Source organism: Chanos chanos, chromosome 1 (genome assembly GCF_902362185.1).
Source record: "Chanos chanos chromosome 1, fChaCha1.1, whole genome shotgun sequence".
In the NCBI taxonomy this organism is placed as follows: domain Eukaryota; kingdom Metazoa; phylum Chordata; class Actinopteri; order Gonorynchiformes; family Chanidae; genus Chanos; species Chanos chanos.
The window spans coordinates 49,090,528-49,106,485 of NC_044495.1; the positions used below are offsets into that span (position 1 = coordinate 49,090,528).

The following is a 15,958-nucleotide window of genomic DNA, read 5'->3' on the forward strand; positions in this document are numbered from 1 at the left end:
ATGGAAGGGATACTCATAAGCTTTCAGTTTGAGTTATGATACTCTATATGGAGGAGGGAATAGGTCTTTATGCATTCATATGACAGGCTGTAAATCATTTCTCTTTTCTAATTTGTGAAATGGTATTAAGCAAGTCAAACAGAGGCAGCGATTTCTCTCTCTACAGAGCTCCAACACAGAGTGATCTAAATGGATGGAGATACCTCAAGTGTCTTTCCTTACACACAAAAAAAAGCAGATTATCAGATTGCTCTGGAAACATGAATTTGATATGCTTTCTGGGCACTTTTTTTTGCATTTAAATACAAATAAAGTTACATAACAACTTAACGTACGAGTAAAATATGCCTCACATTGGAAAGTACAAATGATATAAAAGATGGTATCTGTATGAAAGTGAGCTTTGGTATTATTTAAACACGATTAAAGCAATCACCAGACGAAATAAACAGTGAATAAAATAGGTTTATTGATTTAGGAGAGTATTAAAAGTTTGAAGTTAGCAAAATAATAATAAGTGCAGAGAAGCGAAGGCTTTACAGGTTTGTTGTGGCACAGTCACGGTTTTCTAGTTTTAAAGGCAACCAAACTTTATGTGGTGTCTCTGCCATCCTTCAGCTAAAAGTATGACATATTATCTGTGAAAGAAAGAACACACAAAATAGAATTTCTCTTGTAGAAAATAATCAGTTACTGGGGTTTTGTTTTTTTTCTTCTTTGTTTCAACATGTGTGACTCAGTATGTGCTCAATGTCCTCAAACAAATGAGACTGACCAATCAAAATTTCACTTTGTTTTTTCTTTTTTTTGTTTAAACCAAATGGAAATCAGATGTCTTTCTCCTCGCATAGAGGAACAAGACTCAGCACATCTCAGAGAAAGCTCAAGTCAAATCATTGGACAGTAATAACATTGTAATTATTGGATGACAAACGTTCAAGTCAGATCCTTGGGAAATTCTCGTTTTAAACCCATCAATACTCATGTGTGCCATTACGAGCAATTAATCTGAAAAAAAAAAAAAAAACGTGCACACGACTTTAATGCAAGGCAGATAACAGAGATGAGAGCAGATAAATCTGACTAATAAAGTGTGGTGCTGGAGAACGAGCGGGGGATACACTTTGTCACTCTTGATTAAGGCTGTAATGACTCTAACTGTGTGTGGGAGGGACAGATGGGATGGGCCAGGGGCAAGGGGGCGGGGCCAGAGATTAAGACTCACCGTCGGGCTCTGAGTCACTGTCTACCAGGGGAGGGATTCGCACTAGGATCTGTCTTTTGTCCCTCTGTACCACCAGCTGCAGTTTGCCTCGCGACTTCTCAATCAGCTTCCCTGCGTCACTCAGGGACAGGTTTTCCGTCACCGTCCCGTTGATCTATCAGAGCACAAAAAAAGACGCAGAGTGAGAGACGGAAAGAATAACAGCAAAGGTGATAACTTCACAGACAGAGAGAGAGAGAGAGGGAGAGAGAGAGAGAGAGAGACGGTATTAGAGTCAGAGCATGCAGGACAGACGGAGTGAAAATTGGAAACAGAAATTATATGAGGGAGACAGACACGACATGGTAGACCTGATGAAAGATGAAAAGACAGAATAAAAAATGTAGATGGGGAGAGAGAGCGAGAGAGAAAGAGAGAGAGGAAATAAGTGAAGAAAAGAAATAGGAGACAATCCTTAGGACATCAGCTAGAAAAGACAGATACTGAACTTATAGATAAAGAACAGACAGAACTTCCAGAAGGTTCAGAGACAGCTTGTTCTGAGGCTAACTTAAACACAAACACAGTATTGCACATATGGTAAATACCTTCAGGATGATGTCACCTTCCTGCAGACTGCCATCTCGGGCAGCCAATCCCGTGCTGGTCATTTCTTTGATGAAGATCTGACTGCCCAAGCGGAGGCCATATTCTAAAACAGAATCCATAAACAGAAACAGTAAATCCCCACCCAAACGGCCTTATATGGTCATAGCTAATCACCTCCACCTCATGGTTTTGTGCTACGCTGGGAGGGGTGGGGGGGTGGGTGTCTGAGCTGTACCAGTAGGCTAAATCACAAGGCTGACAATCAAACCAACAACAAACCGGTGCCCAAATCAAGTGTTTTATTGATTAACAGGTCCGATGATAAAGTTTTTAAAAGGCATCTGAGAATTAGCTAATAAACACACCACCCAATCAGAGTAGGACATTTACACTCTGATGAAAGATGCTGCTGCAGAAATGAACATTTCGACTTGGGAAGCTGATAATGAAATTCCGCCCGACAATTTTTTTGTTTGTTTGTTTGTTTTTTGCCCTGCTGCTCGCTTGTGCTGCTTATTTCTGTGAAAATTATGCAAAGGGTTCAGATTGATTCTGTCTCTTCAGTGAGCATCTCCTCCTGTCTGCCTCTCCATAAATAAATCAGTCTAAAGCTTTGCGGTCACACTCAGATAAGACAGAATGAAGGAGTGAAGAGAAGGTGAGCGGTGAAAGACAGCTCATCTCTAATGCCACTTGGCCCCATTACGGCCAACGAGCGCCCATCGGGTTTTTATATTATGTATGTGAAAGTATGTGAAGTCCTCATTAGTCAGCTTTTACTCACAGAGGAACTTTTCAAGCAAGCCATTAACTTTTAGTCCTTCATCTGTAGTTCTTCAGTGAAATATTCAGTACCATTTTACTACTAACAGCGGTTAAAAATGATTCATGCCCGTATTAAAAGCACAAACTATTCATGTAACAGACATGAGAATAAAATAAAAAAAGTACTAGCGTTGTTATGTCAAAATCTTATTCTTTGAGGCATGATATTCAGTCCCCGTTGTATTTTAAGTGAAAACTACTGATGTATTAAACATAAAAATAAAATAATACCAGTCTACTCTCTCACCTTCATTTGGTCGGTTCTTGACCAGTAGGACATTGATGGGTTTCTCCAACGGTTCGTAGTTGTTTCGATCTCGTCCTCGCCCGTCACGGCTCGGGGACGGCGAGTGGTCCTGCAGCCGGTCCCTGCTGTAGCTCCTGCTTATCCTGTCGTCCGAGCGCGGCTCGTACCTGCGCGGGTCGTAGCTGCCCGCGGGGCTGGTGCCACGCCCCCTGCTGTGGTGACCGCGGTAACCTCTGTCCGGGCTCGGGCTCCGTTCCAGCGTCCGTCCCCGGCTGCCATCTCGGCGGTATCCGCGGTCGGGGCTGGGCGAGCGGTCCATGCTCCTGCCCCGGCTCCGTTCCCGCCGGTACCCCCCTCGTTCGGGCTCGTAGTCCGGTTCCAGGTAGCCTGGGCCGCGGCTCTTCTCCAGGCTGTGGTCGCGGTGGCGCGGGTAGCCCAGGCCGCCGTTTCCCCGGTGCCAGTCGGCGTCGGGGTCGCTGTGGGCGCTCCGGGTGTCGTCCGCGTAGTAGCCCGACGTGTTGTAGTCACGGCTATCGGTGCCTGGTGACGGGGGACGCTTGAGTACGGAGATTTTACGAGGTCTTTTCACTGTCTGCATATGAAAAGACAAAAAAAATTGTCTGGCTATACAGGCTGAAAAGGGAAAAGTTTCTCAAAAACAATAAGTAGTCTAATGACTGCTGTGTCTGAATTTCTGTGCAATTCAGCATAACAGTTCTGTAGAGCAGCTTTATATTAAACGTTACCCTGGCATTAATGTAATGCTTATGGAAACCACACTGTTTACAAAACAATGATCATTTATTTTGTTGCTCCTTTGTTAACACTGAATGCTCATGTCTATGCCCTTGAATAAGTGGTTTGATCTTTTTAATGAATCTAACTAATAACAATACTACTCATTATGTTAATAATTAAAAACACCCACTGATAAACTATTCCTCATTCAGTCACAAACATAAATGCGGCATCAGCAGATGGTCACACCACAGTAAATGCAGAGCAATGGGGACTAAGCTTGGGCAAATAAAAGTCCACACTCACAATCTTGGCCACCTTCCCGCATTTTCGGAGTTGCTGCACGGCGAAGGAATGAGGCACGTTTTCCATGGAGATGGCGTTGACCTGTATGACCCGGTCGTTCTCGCTGGGCAAAGACAAAAGAAAACAAAGGGAAAATGTGGTGGAACGTATTTAAAGTGACGGAGGAGAGAACCTGAGCACTGTGTAGAGGAATAAGGTTATGCAGATTTATGCAGCGGTCGTACTATAGCAGCCCGTCGGCCGGCCCTCCCTGCAGCACATCAGATACGATGATGGACGTCTCTCCGCTGTCCACGTTCGGGTTGTCACGGCCTCCGGAAACAGCGATTCCAAAGCCCATCTTGGAGTCCTGTCAGAATATGAGAGACAGAGAGAGAGAGAGAGAGAGAGAGAGAGAGAGAGGAGGAAATTGCTCTCAGTTTCAAAGGTCTTTTAAAGTGTTTTCTTCATGATGAAGCCATACATCACAGAACACAGGTGAAGCGACGTGGGAGTGGTGTGTGTGTGTGTGTGTGTGTGAGAGAGTGTGTGAGAGTGTGTGTGTGTGTGTGTGTGTGTGAGTGTGTGTGTGTGTGTGTGGGTGGGGGGGGGGGATTGCTCTATAGAGAAACTGCCTGGCTGAAACAGATTCCTCTGCCGTCATCCCAATTCCCTACGTGATGAATTTTTCAATAAAGTCTGTTTGAGGGCAGCCTTGGAGTGCACATTTGAACTGCATGCCACCATCGCAGAGGCTGCGGCTGATGGTTTCATGTTGGAACAAATGGAGACGCATTACCGCCTCATTGCTTTTCAGAATAATGTAACGACTGCTGTTCCTGCTAGAGCACAGGCCTGTGTAAATAAACTGGACATTCACAATGCCTTGGCAATAGCAACTTGCCGGCCTGGACAGCTTGCTGTGGAACTGCTTGCTAATCTGGACAAGTAAGCTGTACTGATGTTGAACAACTGTACAGTAAAACCACAGAGATGAATAAAAGGTTCAAACACAGTTTTAGTTGTTAACAAAAAACTGTAGAGTAGCGGTGGGCAATACAGACAAAATATCATATCACGATATTTTTATTCAGTATCACGATCCTTGATATTTATCGCGATTTCACTGTAAAGTACACCCAGCTGGAAATGACATATTACTCCATTTGCATAAATTCAAGAAAATGTATCTCTGCAAGAAAACACTGATTTTAGGGTATTTAAAATACAAATAAAATAACAACTGATAGACTGCATGTTTACAGATGGGAACTAGAGTTTCCAGTCATAAGTGAAATGGATAAAGAGACTCAAATCCAATGTATGGCTTGACCATGAGTTGCTTGCCATAGCAAAAAAGTTTACTTTTGGAATTCTACCCGTAATATTTTCCTGTCATTCAGCATACAGGCACGGAATGGCAGTGACTGAAAAGTTTTTGTGGCTAGGTAGGTCATAACACGGATCTGCAGTTTGTCTCAGTCTTCTTCAGTCAACTGTTTTAATCAGAACCACATCTTTGGTCAGGGAAAAGGTTAGCCTATCCGTCACCTCTTTCCAGCTTTTGCTTGAGTGAGGGATTTGTTCACTGGCTCTCTGAGAAGCATGCGTTTAGATCTCCTTGTGTCTCTGTTGGTGTGTGTGAAACTGTGGCTGTGGAACATCCACCCGGATGTGATGCTAGGCTCTCTGCACGGGCTGTTTGGGGTGCTTTCCTTTAAGGTGACTAAAATAAAGGTGCCCATTATTGACAGGGGGCCTTCAAGCATATGGTGGATAAAAATAAAACCAACATCATTGTATCGCCCAACTCTTCTGTAGAGGCACTTGACATCTGCAAGTTTATTCATGCAAATAATCGGAGGCAAACATTTCCAGCTTTCACATGACAAAGGTCAAATACATCTCTTTTGCAAACATTTTTGCAAATGTCTTTTGCATTGAAGCTCTCAGAGACTGTCCCATTCATGATGTGAGAGAGAGGCCAGTCTGACAGCACACGGGTAGAGCACTGACTAAGGCATTTCACTCTGTCCACAAACAGACTCTGTAAATGTGTGTCCAAAACAATCATACTCAGATGTCCGTTTAACAGATAAACCAGGAATGGAACAGAAAGATCTGAGAGTACTTTTCGGTACACACTAGACTTCCTGTCATTTTTGCAACCCACTTCAAGCTGAATTCTCTCGTTTATCTCTCTCTTCATTCAAATGAGTCACAAATGCCTTTTGATAATCTATTCTGCTAATCTAACGGGCAGTTGTGTGCCTTGCATGCTGAGTTTGCCAGCTATATGTGTCATTGGTAGAGAGATAATTAGTTTATAAATGTATCAGGGTGTGTTTAAACATGACTGTGGGCAGTCCTGCCCTGCCCTGTGATCTTCTCAGGCTGATAACAACCCTTTTCCATTAACACTGGAGGAGCAAAACGGACTGTCATCGTCTTTATAAGGTCGTGTGTGTGCGTGCGTGTGTGTGTGTGTGTGAAAGTGAAACAGAGAGACAGAGAAAGAGAGAGAGAAAAACAGAGAGAGGGAGAAGACAAGAGCGAGAGAGAGACAGGGAGAGAGAAAAGGAAGGAGATGTTTGGGTGTGTGACTGTGAAGTGGATACCAAAAGAAACTGGTCCAAAACTCAAACAAACTTCTCACCCACCATGTTTATGTATTATCATGTGAATATGTGAGTGGAGACCGGTGAGGCATAAACACATCTGCCACTGCCCCGGTCCCTTTCAAAGTCTCTCTGAACTCTCACCGCACAACAAGGAACTCTCACACCAGTGGTATGGCACCTTTTACACGATGAGGACTTTTCCTTTTCCTCGTCTGGGCTGGCTACGACATAAAACGTCCAGAAACGTGATACACAAAGAAAGGAAGAATAACAAGTCACCAGAGAGTAAAACGTGCACTTACCCGTTGTAGAGTCACAGTGTACTGCTCCCAAACCGTCTCCTCCATTCCTGAGGTCTGTGGGGAAAAAAATGATGGAATATCTGTCAATCATCCGAAACCAACGATTACGATTGGTCAATTTGTGTATGTACATGTGGTGTGTTTTCAGGGAGCAAAGAGGAACTGTCGACCTCATGGATGTGGCATTGAGCGGGTCTACTGAGAAAACTGAGAAGAGTTGTTCGTTTAAAGAGGGAGAGCAGTATACGGGAAGGTAGTTTTGTGGTGAGTCTGATCAGGTCTATATGAACTCTGCTGCCTTTGACTGAGTCACACGGCTGTCTTCTGTCCTGGAAACAAGGCCAGCGTCTCTTGTTAAAAGCCTCGGGGCTGTCCCGTACCGGGCTCACAGCAAACAGACAGACACGCGGATCGATAGAGATGATTAACTGAAAAGCAGTCATTGGGCTATCGCTGCATCTCACAGCACTCAATTATATGACACAGACAACCACCGGCTCTGACGACAGACAATACGTCCAGAAAAAAAAAAAAAAAAAAAAAAAAAACAAGACCAGTCTAATGATGATGTCCTGTTTTAAATGGAGCCAGTAAGATCTTCATACTATGCTGTTCAATCTACAAGGAGACAACCAACATACTGCCCTAAAACTGACCATTGCCTCTCTGACAGAAAGGGTACAGTCAGCCTGGGCTCCTGACCAGACACATCTGCTTTCATTCAGACAGGGGGTGGGAGGAGCTGTAAAGGAGGGCTTATTATACACATGATGAATACCCAGTGTTTCATTTACTCCATCTCTCTCTCTTTCTCTCCATCTCTTTCCCTTTCTCTCTTTCTAACAATCCCTCTGCTTTGTCCCAATCCCTCTCTGTCTCTCTCTCTTTCTCTTCCTTCCTCTCTCTAAGCAATGCTTTGCTCCAACCTCTCTCTCTCTCTCTCTTTCTACCCATCTCTTCCCCTTACACCAATTTCTATCTCTCTTTCTCTATCTCTCTGTGTCTCTCTCTAACTCACTCACACATGAACACTCTCTCTCTCTCTTAATTGGAGAATTCTGCCTGCAGATATTTGCCCTTAGACTTCAGCACGAACACACAATTAGTGTGGACGTGTGCATTTGTTTTATTTCTCTAGCGCAGCCCAAATAATGCACTGTGCAGAAAACAAATCTAATCCACTGAGACAAACTGCATTACGACTCGACACTGATGGGTGCCGACACACAAAGACTTCCCTGTGTTTTCATTCTTTCATCGTGTGGACAGAGGGGACTTGTTAGGAATATAACCAAGAAAGGCGTTGAGTCATAAGTATGGAGAAATGATTTGTGGATCTATAATTTTGTATGTTTTTTGGGGAGGGATGAAGTGACAGCTCAAATAAAATGCCTGAAGCGTTTTGGGTTTGTTTTTTTTTTTTTAGAAGTCCCTCATCTGAAGATATGTAATGGAAAATGCAATATGACATGGCACGTAAATGAACAAGCTTCCTTATGGAAACCAGCACAAAAGCATCTAACTGGACATCTGAATGAGCTAAACAACGACATCTCCGCTTAACTGGGTACAGTTTAAATATGCACACAGTCCACAGAAAGCCCGGGCACTGAGTCTGTTAGAATAGTTTTAGAAGTTACGTCAGCGCTGCAAGAACTGCGGTAAGATCAGAGCGTCGGTCAAGAACTTCCATGAAAACTCCTGAACCTCCTGAGCTTTGGTCTTCTCTGTGGGCACAGAGAACACTGATTCCCCTGATATCTAACCCAAAAACACGTCTAGCGGCACTGGGCTCTGCTCCTCCTCGCTCAGGAGACGCATCAAAAACAAGGTCAACATCTTCTCATCTCCTTGGGCCCCATCCTCTGGCCAAAGCCCCGACCAGCCCTGCCGCATCCGCTCAGCTCGCCTGAGAGAGGGGCACGGCCCCCGGGCACACGGGCTCCTCTGTCAAAAGTCTGGGGCCCCGTTCGCAGTTTCTCCCGGAGTCCTCCCTACGGGCTGGCGTGGAGGCGCAGCTCAACATGCCGTGCTAATCTGGTGTAGGGGCGTATCAGCTCCGAGGTCTCCTTAACCAGGCCTCAGTGAACCACCGTGTTTTTATGGTCCTCCAAATACTGCATAGACAAACGCGTGCTTAAGACCAAAAGTATATGTGAGACAATACATCTTCTATTAAGTCAATTAACACTCGCTCTCCAACGATAAAAGGGGTCTATGGGAAGAAATGCGTGGAAGATTTACATTGATTTTTATGGCCAGAGCGGGGCAGAGGGCTTTTGGAAGCAAAGGAAACGCAGTCAGCAGCGCTGGGCTGACTACCGCTAATGAGTCTTTACTGTGCATCATAATTCAAAGACAAAGGCTACTGGCGCACGACTAAAACATTAGACAAACGTCAGGCGAGCGAAACCGTGATGAGGTGATATCGAATTCAAATTTCTGCATGGGGAATTATGGTGCGGCAGTTACATTCACACTCTCTCTCTCTCTCTCGTTCACATACACACACACACACACACGCACACTCACACACGCACACTCGCACTCACACCGTCAGCCGAATACGCTAAAAATACATTCCTCTTACACCTGAGGGACCCGGAGACTGCAACACACCTGCTCCCGCACTCCACAGAAATGATAAGAGGCAAAATTACCATAAGAAACAGCATTTCAAAAGCCTGGTATAAAACAGATGTAGATCAGAGGATGCAAATCTCTGTCTGTTGTAGTCTAAGATAAAGAGATGGGTGATGTGGAGTGAGCTTTCTGCAGTGTCTCAGACTGCAATACAAAAATGCACCATCCGGCAGTGAGAACCACTGTAAGCATTATGATCAATCTAAAATGACACTCCTAAATGATCTGCATTGTCACACTACAGCATCAGCACAACTGCACCGTTAGAATAAACAACGCTTAACATTTTTCATTTCAACTTGAGGCTTGACTAGAAAGAAGCAAAGAATTGTACACACAAGCCCTGACAATAATGCAGTAAATCAAACTCTGTGGTGAATTTCTCAGTGGAATGATCACTGCCGCTGACAAAACAACTGTTCTGAGCTTTTAAACGAACACACAGCACGACTTCTAAATAGTTACAGCAACTTCGACTACAAACACACGCTGCACAACTCGCTACACAACTTTCACGCGCTTCTCGTATCGAAAGCGCAGGACGCTACAGGGTCAACACTCTCAAAGTGTTTTCAGGGAAAAAACTCCACGACACTAAAAGACAACTAGTGAGGATCTGTGAAAAGAGGGGGAGGAAAGGACAATCTTCTTCTCCGAACTGCAACGGCTAATGCTTTATCCTAAGGGATCAAGCCGACACACACGGAACAGGTCTGAGTTTCAGCCCCCACCAGTCTGAGGAGGTAAGAGGAGACTCGGCTGGGGGAGTATAGGATGATGAAGCTGTTCCTCAACTCCTCCGTCTCGCCCCGCACCTCGAAGCGAGCGCCGCCTTGCCGCCTCCATCGCCGAGCTCTCTGGAGCCGTACGCAGCAGCCAGCGAAAGGGAGCCAGTCCAGACTCATCTCTCCCCATGGCCGCCCGGACATCCAATCTAATTAAGCTCAGTGGCGGAAACAGATTAAGGGAGCCCACGCGAGAGGAGAGAGAGAGAGAGCGAGAGAGAGAGAGCGAGAGAGAGAGAGCGCGGGGGGAAAAAAAACGCTAAAAATAACTCACGGAGGATTCTGGGCGAGTCCCGAGCGTTGTTCGCACTGCACGCACCCACTTTCTGCACAGCGTGCTTTTCATGCCGCTGCTGCCGCCGCCGCTGCCGCTCCTGCTGGCGCTGTGGCTGCCGGTGTGTGAGCGGCAGGGGCAGGGGCTGCCCACAGCAGCACACACAGCTCAACCTGACAGTGCAGAGAGGTCTCATCCCCTCTCTACCCTTCAGCCTGCACCCTGTCTTACGTAACTCTAATACAACGCTGGCCTACATTCACACACACACACATACACCAACAATAATACTCACACTCATACACAACAAAGAGAGAGAGCGCGTGAGAGAAAGTGAGAGAGAGGGAGAGAGAGAGAGAGAGAGAGAGAGGGAGAGAGAGAGAGAGAGAGAGAAATGAGAGTTCTGCAGAGGATGCAGTTACAGAGGATACACAATAAAAAACCAAAACCAAAAAAAAAAAAAAACCCCTCTCCCACTCAGGACAAAGGGAAGTTGTTAAGTATTTTCAAACTGTGCTTTGCTCAGTAAAGTTTTCCTCTTCCTGTTTTTGGAGTGAATCAGCCAACAAATCCGACTTGCAAGCATGGGCAACATATGCCACCGCTCAAAAAAAAAAAAAAAAAAAATTAAGTCAACAGATCCTTGAACGGCCAATCACACTGTGATTAATTACGACCTTCAAAATATCTGAGTCACAGACATTATCTGAATAGATGACTTTGTGATGCAGTTAGCAATCAAACTGCCTTCTGCAATCAACACGAGAGGGAATTTAATTAAGGACGGAACTATCAGGCTGGAAGTTTCTGATTTAATCGACGATAGGAACTACATTTAATTAGCCACCGTGAGCACATGCAACTTGATAATGTTACTCAAAGAATAATACTTCAACAAACATGAAGAACCTTCCCCGCTTCAGTAAGTCTGGGTTGTCACTGGATATGTAGGACAAAAATACTGAGATCAAAGCAAATAAGAGAGCAGATATAATCAGATATGAGCTATAATTCAGATTGGAGATGTGATTAGATACGAGCTGTGATTCTGTGGCCAGAGTCGATGATCTAAAACCTGCTCTAATGGTCTTGGCTGTGCACTCAGGTAGTGTTAGTCCTGTGAAGCAGATTAGCATGGGATTACACACTGGGAACACCTGGCCACAGTTAGAGGGCTCCAGCACCGAGGTCACCCCGTGACCTTTCCTCGTCCCCACGCAACAGCCGACCTCCTACTGCCCAGTCCTCGATTCAACTCCGGCCGCCAGACAACACACACGCACAAGGACCCGAACACACCTGCACGCGCACACAAGCACGTGCACACATGCACGCACACGCACGCATACACGTCCATACACACACACACACACACACACACACACATTCAGGACGCACACGCACGCATACACGTCCACACACACACACACACGCACGCATACACGTCCACACACACACACATGCTTCACCACTAACTCAACATTTCTGCTCAGCTTGACGCCAGAACGAGTTCACACAGCATGTACTTCCTGAGAACAACTCTGAGAAGCTCAGACCATACATGGAGCTCCAGAGTTACAGATATACAAAAGATAGTAACCCACTCATTTTTTTACACAAACAATGTCATTTTTGTAAAAACCGATATGTCATGTCCCTAGACATCACAGACTCATTATGATGAACGTTACTGGAAAATAACCTCCAGATATGGCAACGCACGAATAAAACCTCAATCCAAGAACTCAAAATCCATCATTAGAGTAAAAAAATTCTAATGTAAGCATGGCTGGGAGCTACGCCGCTCAGAAAGATATGTGTGTATGATTATGGGGAGGAGCTTTTCACATGCAGTGAATGATAAAAAGACGAAACCTGGGAGGTGGTGCGTGGTCAGTTTGGTGCTCTGGCTCTAGTCTGAATTAGAGCTTGATGTTAAGTCTTTATGATTGACCTAATCACCATGTCTTGGAAAGCGGAGGCCCCGTCGAGAGCGCTCTCTTTGTCATCTCAATAAAGACGCCTAAAAATAGATAAAGCTTTCACACACAACCCAAGCTACACACAAAGGACGGCTTTCACTGGACAATGGGCTTTGTTTTGTCCACTACAGTGAGAGAGAGAGAGAGAGAAAGAGAGAAAGAGAGAGAGAGAACTCTGAATAAAGCATTCTCTGTCTGAGAAAAGTACTGTATCCATCTATACAGGAGGAATGCACTTTTTTCCTAAACATGGAGCACAGTCATAAACATTCACTGATATTTCAAAGACATGATATTATAAGATCAGTTTTTTAAGGTGTAATATTTGAGGCAACCTTAATGTAAAATAAAGTGCCAGATATCCAGTTCTTAATAGATTTAGGTGTGTGTGTGTGTGTGTGTGTGTGTGTGTGTGTGTGTGTGTGTATCCCAGGTCCCTGCTCTGCCTGTCTGCAGGTGGCCCTCACAGTTGTAGACAGGCTTCCCCCTGTTTAGTCATCACTGATTCTCGTCAAAGCGTATCCTCTCTCTCTCTCTCTCTTTCTCTCACACACATGCACTCACACACACACAAACACACAACACAACAACACAAACAGACAGACACACTGCCCTAGTCCTCATAGCCTCATGTTCCTTTGGTAAAACCGTTTTGATTGACGTGAAACACGGCCATGTCAAATGTCAAATTTAACTATTATAATATAAATTGTAATATACTTACATACTACACTGAACAGACACAGAACAGTTAAATGTATATTTTAAAATTGCTTTCATTTCACAGATAAAGGGGGGAAAAAAGCCTTGATCCACTTCAAATGGATGTAACATGACATACTGCCTTGTACAGGAAAAATGGAATATTACTTCATGAAATAATAATGAGAACAGCTGTCCTATTGCTTTACGAGAGCGTGTTTTTTGTAGCTATGCTATGTTTTTAAACGGTGGCATCCAACAATACCAAATGAAGAAATAAGTGAATCTGAGATACCTTTGAACTGGGACCAGTGGGCTACAGCTGTGCCAGCTTGGTTTAGGATGTGTGTCAAATATTCAATATTCAAAAGCAGTAATGTGTTCTCTGGTTTTGGAATCTTAAAGATGCTGGAAAACATCAAATATTCTTTACGGTTCCAAAACCAGAGGATGCATTAAGTTGAACAGACTCAAGTTTGAAACCAGATGTGTAAACAAGATACACTTTGACACTCACACATTTTAAAACTAAGAGGACAAATTTAGTACTCAGAAAATTTTTGAGTCTTCTGAGATGGGATCTTATTTTTTAAAAATGGAGCCGCATGCCAAAAAAAAAAAAAAAGAAAAAGAAAAGAAAAGAAACCAAATGCTCTTTAACCTCAGACTCCAAATTCTATCTCGGCGTCTAAATTCAAACAGTTGTACTGTTCTTTCGGAGTTGAAGCAGAGGATCTGTTTGGAGGTGAATATGTAAGTAATGGGGACAGCTTCACGCTTACACCAGTTCACCCACAGATGGGGTACATTCTCACTCTTTGTTTTGATCATTTCGAGACCTAGAGCACCGCTGGAGACGTGTCCTCCTGTGCAACGAATGCAGAGAGATCAGACGCGGAAGCAGGCTGGGGAAAGGAACCGCCCACTTCACCCCCGGGGCTGATGGGTAGCACTTGAGAACCATTAGGGAGCTCATCAGTCCAGATTAAAGAGAGAGCCTCTCGAAAAGATCTCTGGCCCGCACGACGAGAGCAAGACCACTCCCAGGCAAACGCTCTTTCTTCTAAAAATACGACGGTTTGTATTATGACCAAATAAATGTTCCTTTTCAACCTGCTTTCCCTCTTCAGTGTCTCTTTGACCGTTTCTACCCACCATACACCTCATCTGTGATCATCTCTTTTCCTCTCAACATCAAAGGCACGTACCAGAGCAAATTTCATTAAAAAAAAACAAAAAAACTATACAATAAAGCACAATGATGACTTTCTGCTTTAAACATACAGGCTACAAAGCAGTTTTAAATCAATGCCACGTCTGTTGATTCAGTGCATGAAAGCATCTTGGTTTCTTTTTGTAAAACTTTACAATTGCATATAGCAACGCAAGCATATTAAAAAAAATACTCTATAACTACACTGCTGTGTTTAGGTCATCAAAAAGACAAGATCAAAAGCAGGGTAGAGAATACATTTAGCCTGGTCCACACCCACTTCCTCAGCCTTCAATTACAAAACGATGCCACTGATCCAGCTCGTTAAAAATTGCGTTTAATCTTCAAAGGAAACAGGGCATGATGTGCCATGCAGGGACTTGATTATCACAAAAGCAAAACCTAAAATTGCTCCGAGAGCAAAGCAACACCAGTTCAGCACAAAGCACAAAGATACTTCACTCATAAAAAAAAAGGCTAAGAATGACCCCTAATTATACTGAGATAAGTTGGTCCAGGGATGATATTTCTTGGTGCTGTCAGCCAACTGTGACTAATAAAAGACTAAGATCTTAGGGCTGTGTGGAGCTGTTGATACACTTATCTTCTCCATATACAGGACAACCCTTCACCAAAACCAGTGACACATTCCTAATTCTTCCACGTATACAGCAACCAAACATTTACTGTCTGAAACCCTTATGTTGTCTGATGTTTGAGGGCTAACAAAAAACTCCAAATATCCACCTGACCCCTCCGCTCCTGCGATCTCATTGGCCAAGTCTGAAACTGATTGGCCCACCAAGCTGTAATTCATGTCAAGAAAGAGAGAGAGAGAGAAAGAGGGGGGGGGGGACAGTTTGGATTATTCCCTGTGACTGACAGGGATCCAGTACGTATCCATTAGGGAGAAGAAGGCGTGGATAGTCGCCCGGTGGGGCGAGATAAATCTTTGTGGTAGGGTGTGGATAGAGGAGTCAGTGCCAGCTGTGTCGGCAGATAAACATTTCAGGTTGGATTCGGACAGCTGACACAGGAGATGCCCATGGCAGCTGCCATTTTACTACCGGGGAGAGAGAGCGAGAGAGAGAGAGAAAGAGAGAGAGAGCGAGAGAGAGAGAGAGAGACAGAGAGAGAGAGAGAGAGAGAGGGTGCTTTAACAGTGCGCATTTGCCAAGACATCACTCCCCATATAAAAAAATTGGACAGAAGAGGGAGAGAAATCCTTCCTCTATTACATCTTTTGCTATTAATACCAGCTCCTCCTGCTGTTAATACAGTATCGGTAAATCAGTGACGAAGAGACAACATGTTACTTAGCAGAAACGCCCCGGAGGCACTCCAGCAATGTTATGTAAATAACACCATGAAGGGGACCACTGGCGCTGAATGTTGTAATACAATACACATAAACAGATAGACAATCTAGAAATAGTAATACCACTTCAGCCTGATAACTGCGTACCTGATATGCCAGCTTAAGGCGTGCTAAACGGAAAGGGATACAAGCAATAAAAAATATATGGAG

The 15,958-nt window shown here is 44.3% G+C and overlaps 1 protein-coding gene across 1 annotated transcript in view; it reads right to left on the reverse strand.

Moving 5' to 3' along the window:
- tjp2b (tight junction protein 2b (zona occludens 2)) overlaps window positions 1-15,958 on the reverse strand; it is a 42,486-nt gene that overhangs the window by 16,928 nt on the left and 9,600 nt on the right. The window contains exons 2-7 of the mRNA XM_030766852.1: window positions 6,832-6,885; window positions 4,154-4,278; window positions 3,930-4,032; window positions 2,886-3,477; window positions 1,813-1,916; window positions 1,226-1,379 (exon numbers count right to left, since the gene is read on the reverse strand). Of these exons, the coding sequence (XP_030622712.1) occupies window positions 1,226-1,379; window positions 1,813-1,916; window positions 2,886-3,477; window positions 3,930-4,032; window positions 4,154-4,278; window positions 6,832-6,885 (1,132 nt within the window). The remainder of the gene's footprint in view (window positions 1-1,225; window positions 1,380-1,812; window positions 1,917-2,885; window positions 3,478-3,929; window positions 4,033-4,153; window positions 4,279-6,831; window positions 6,886-15,958) is intronic.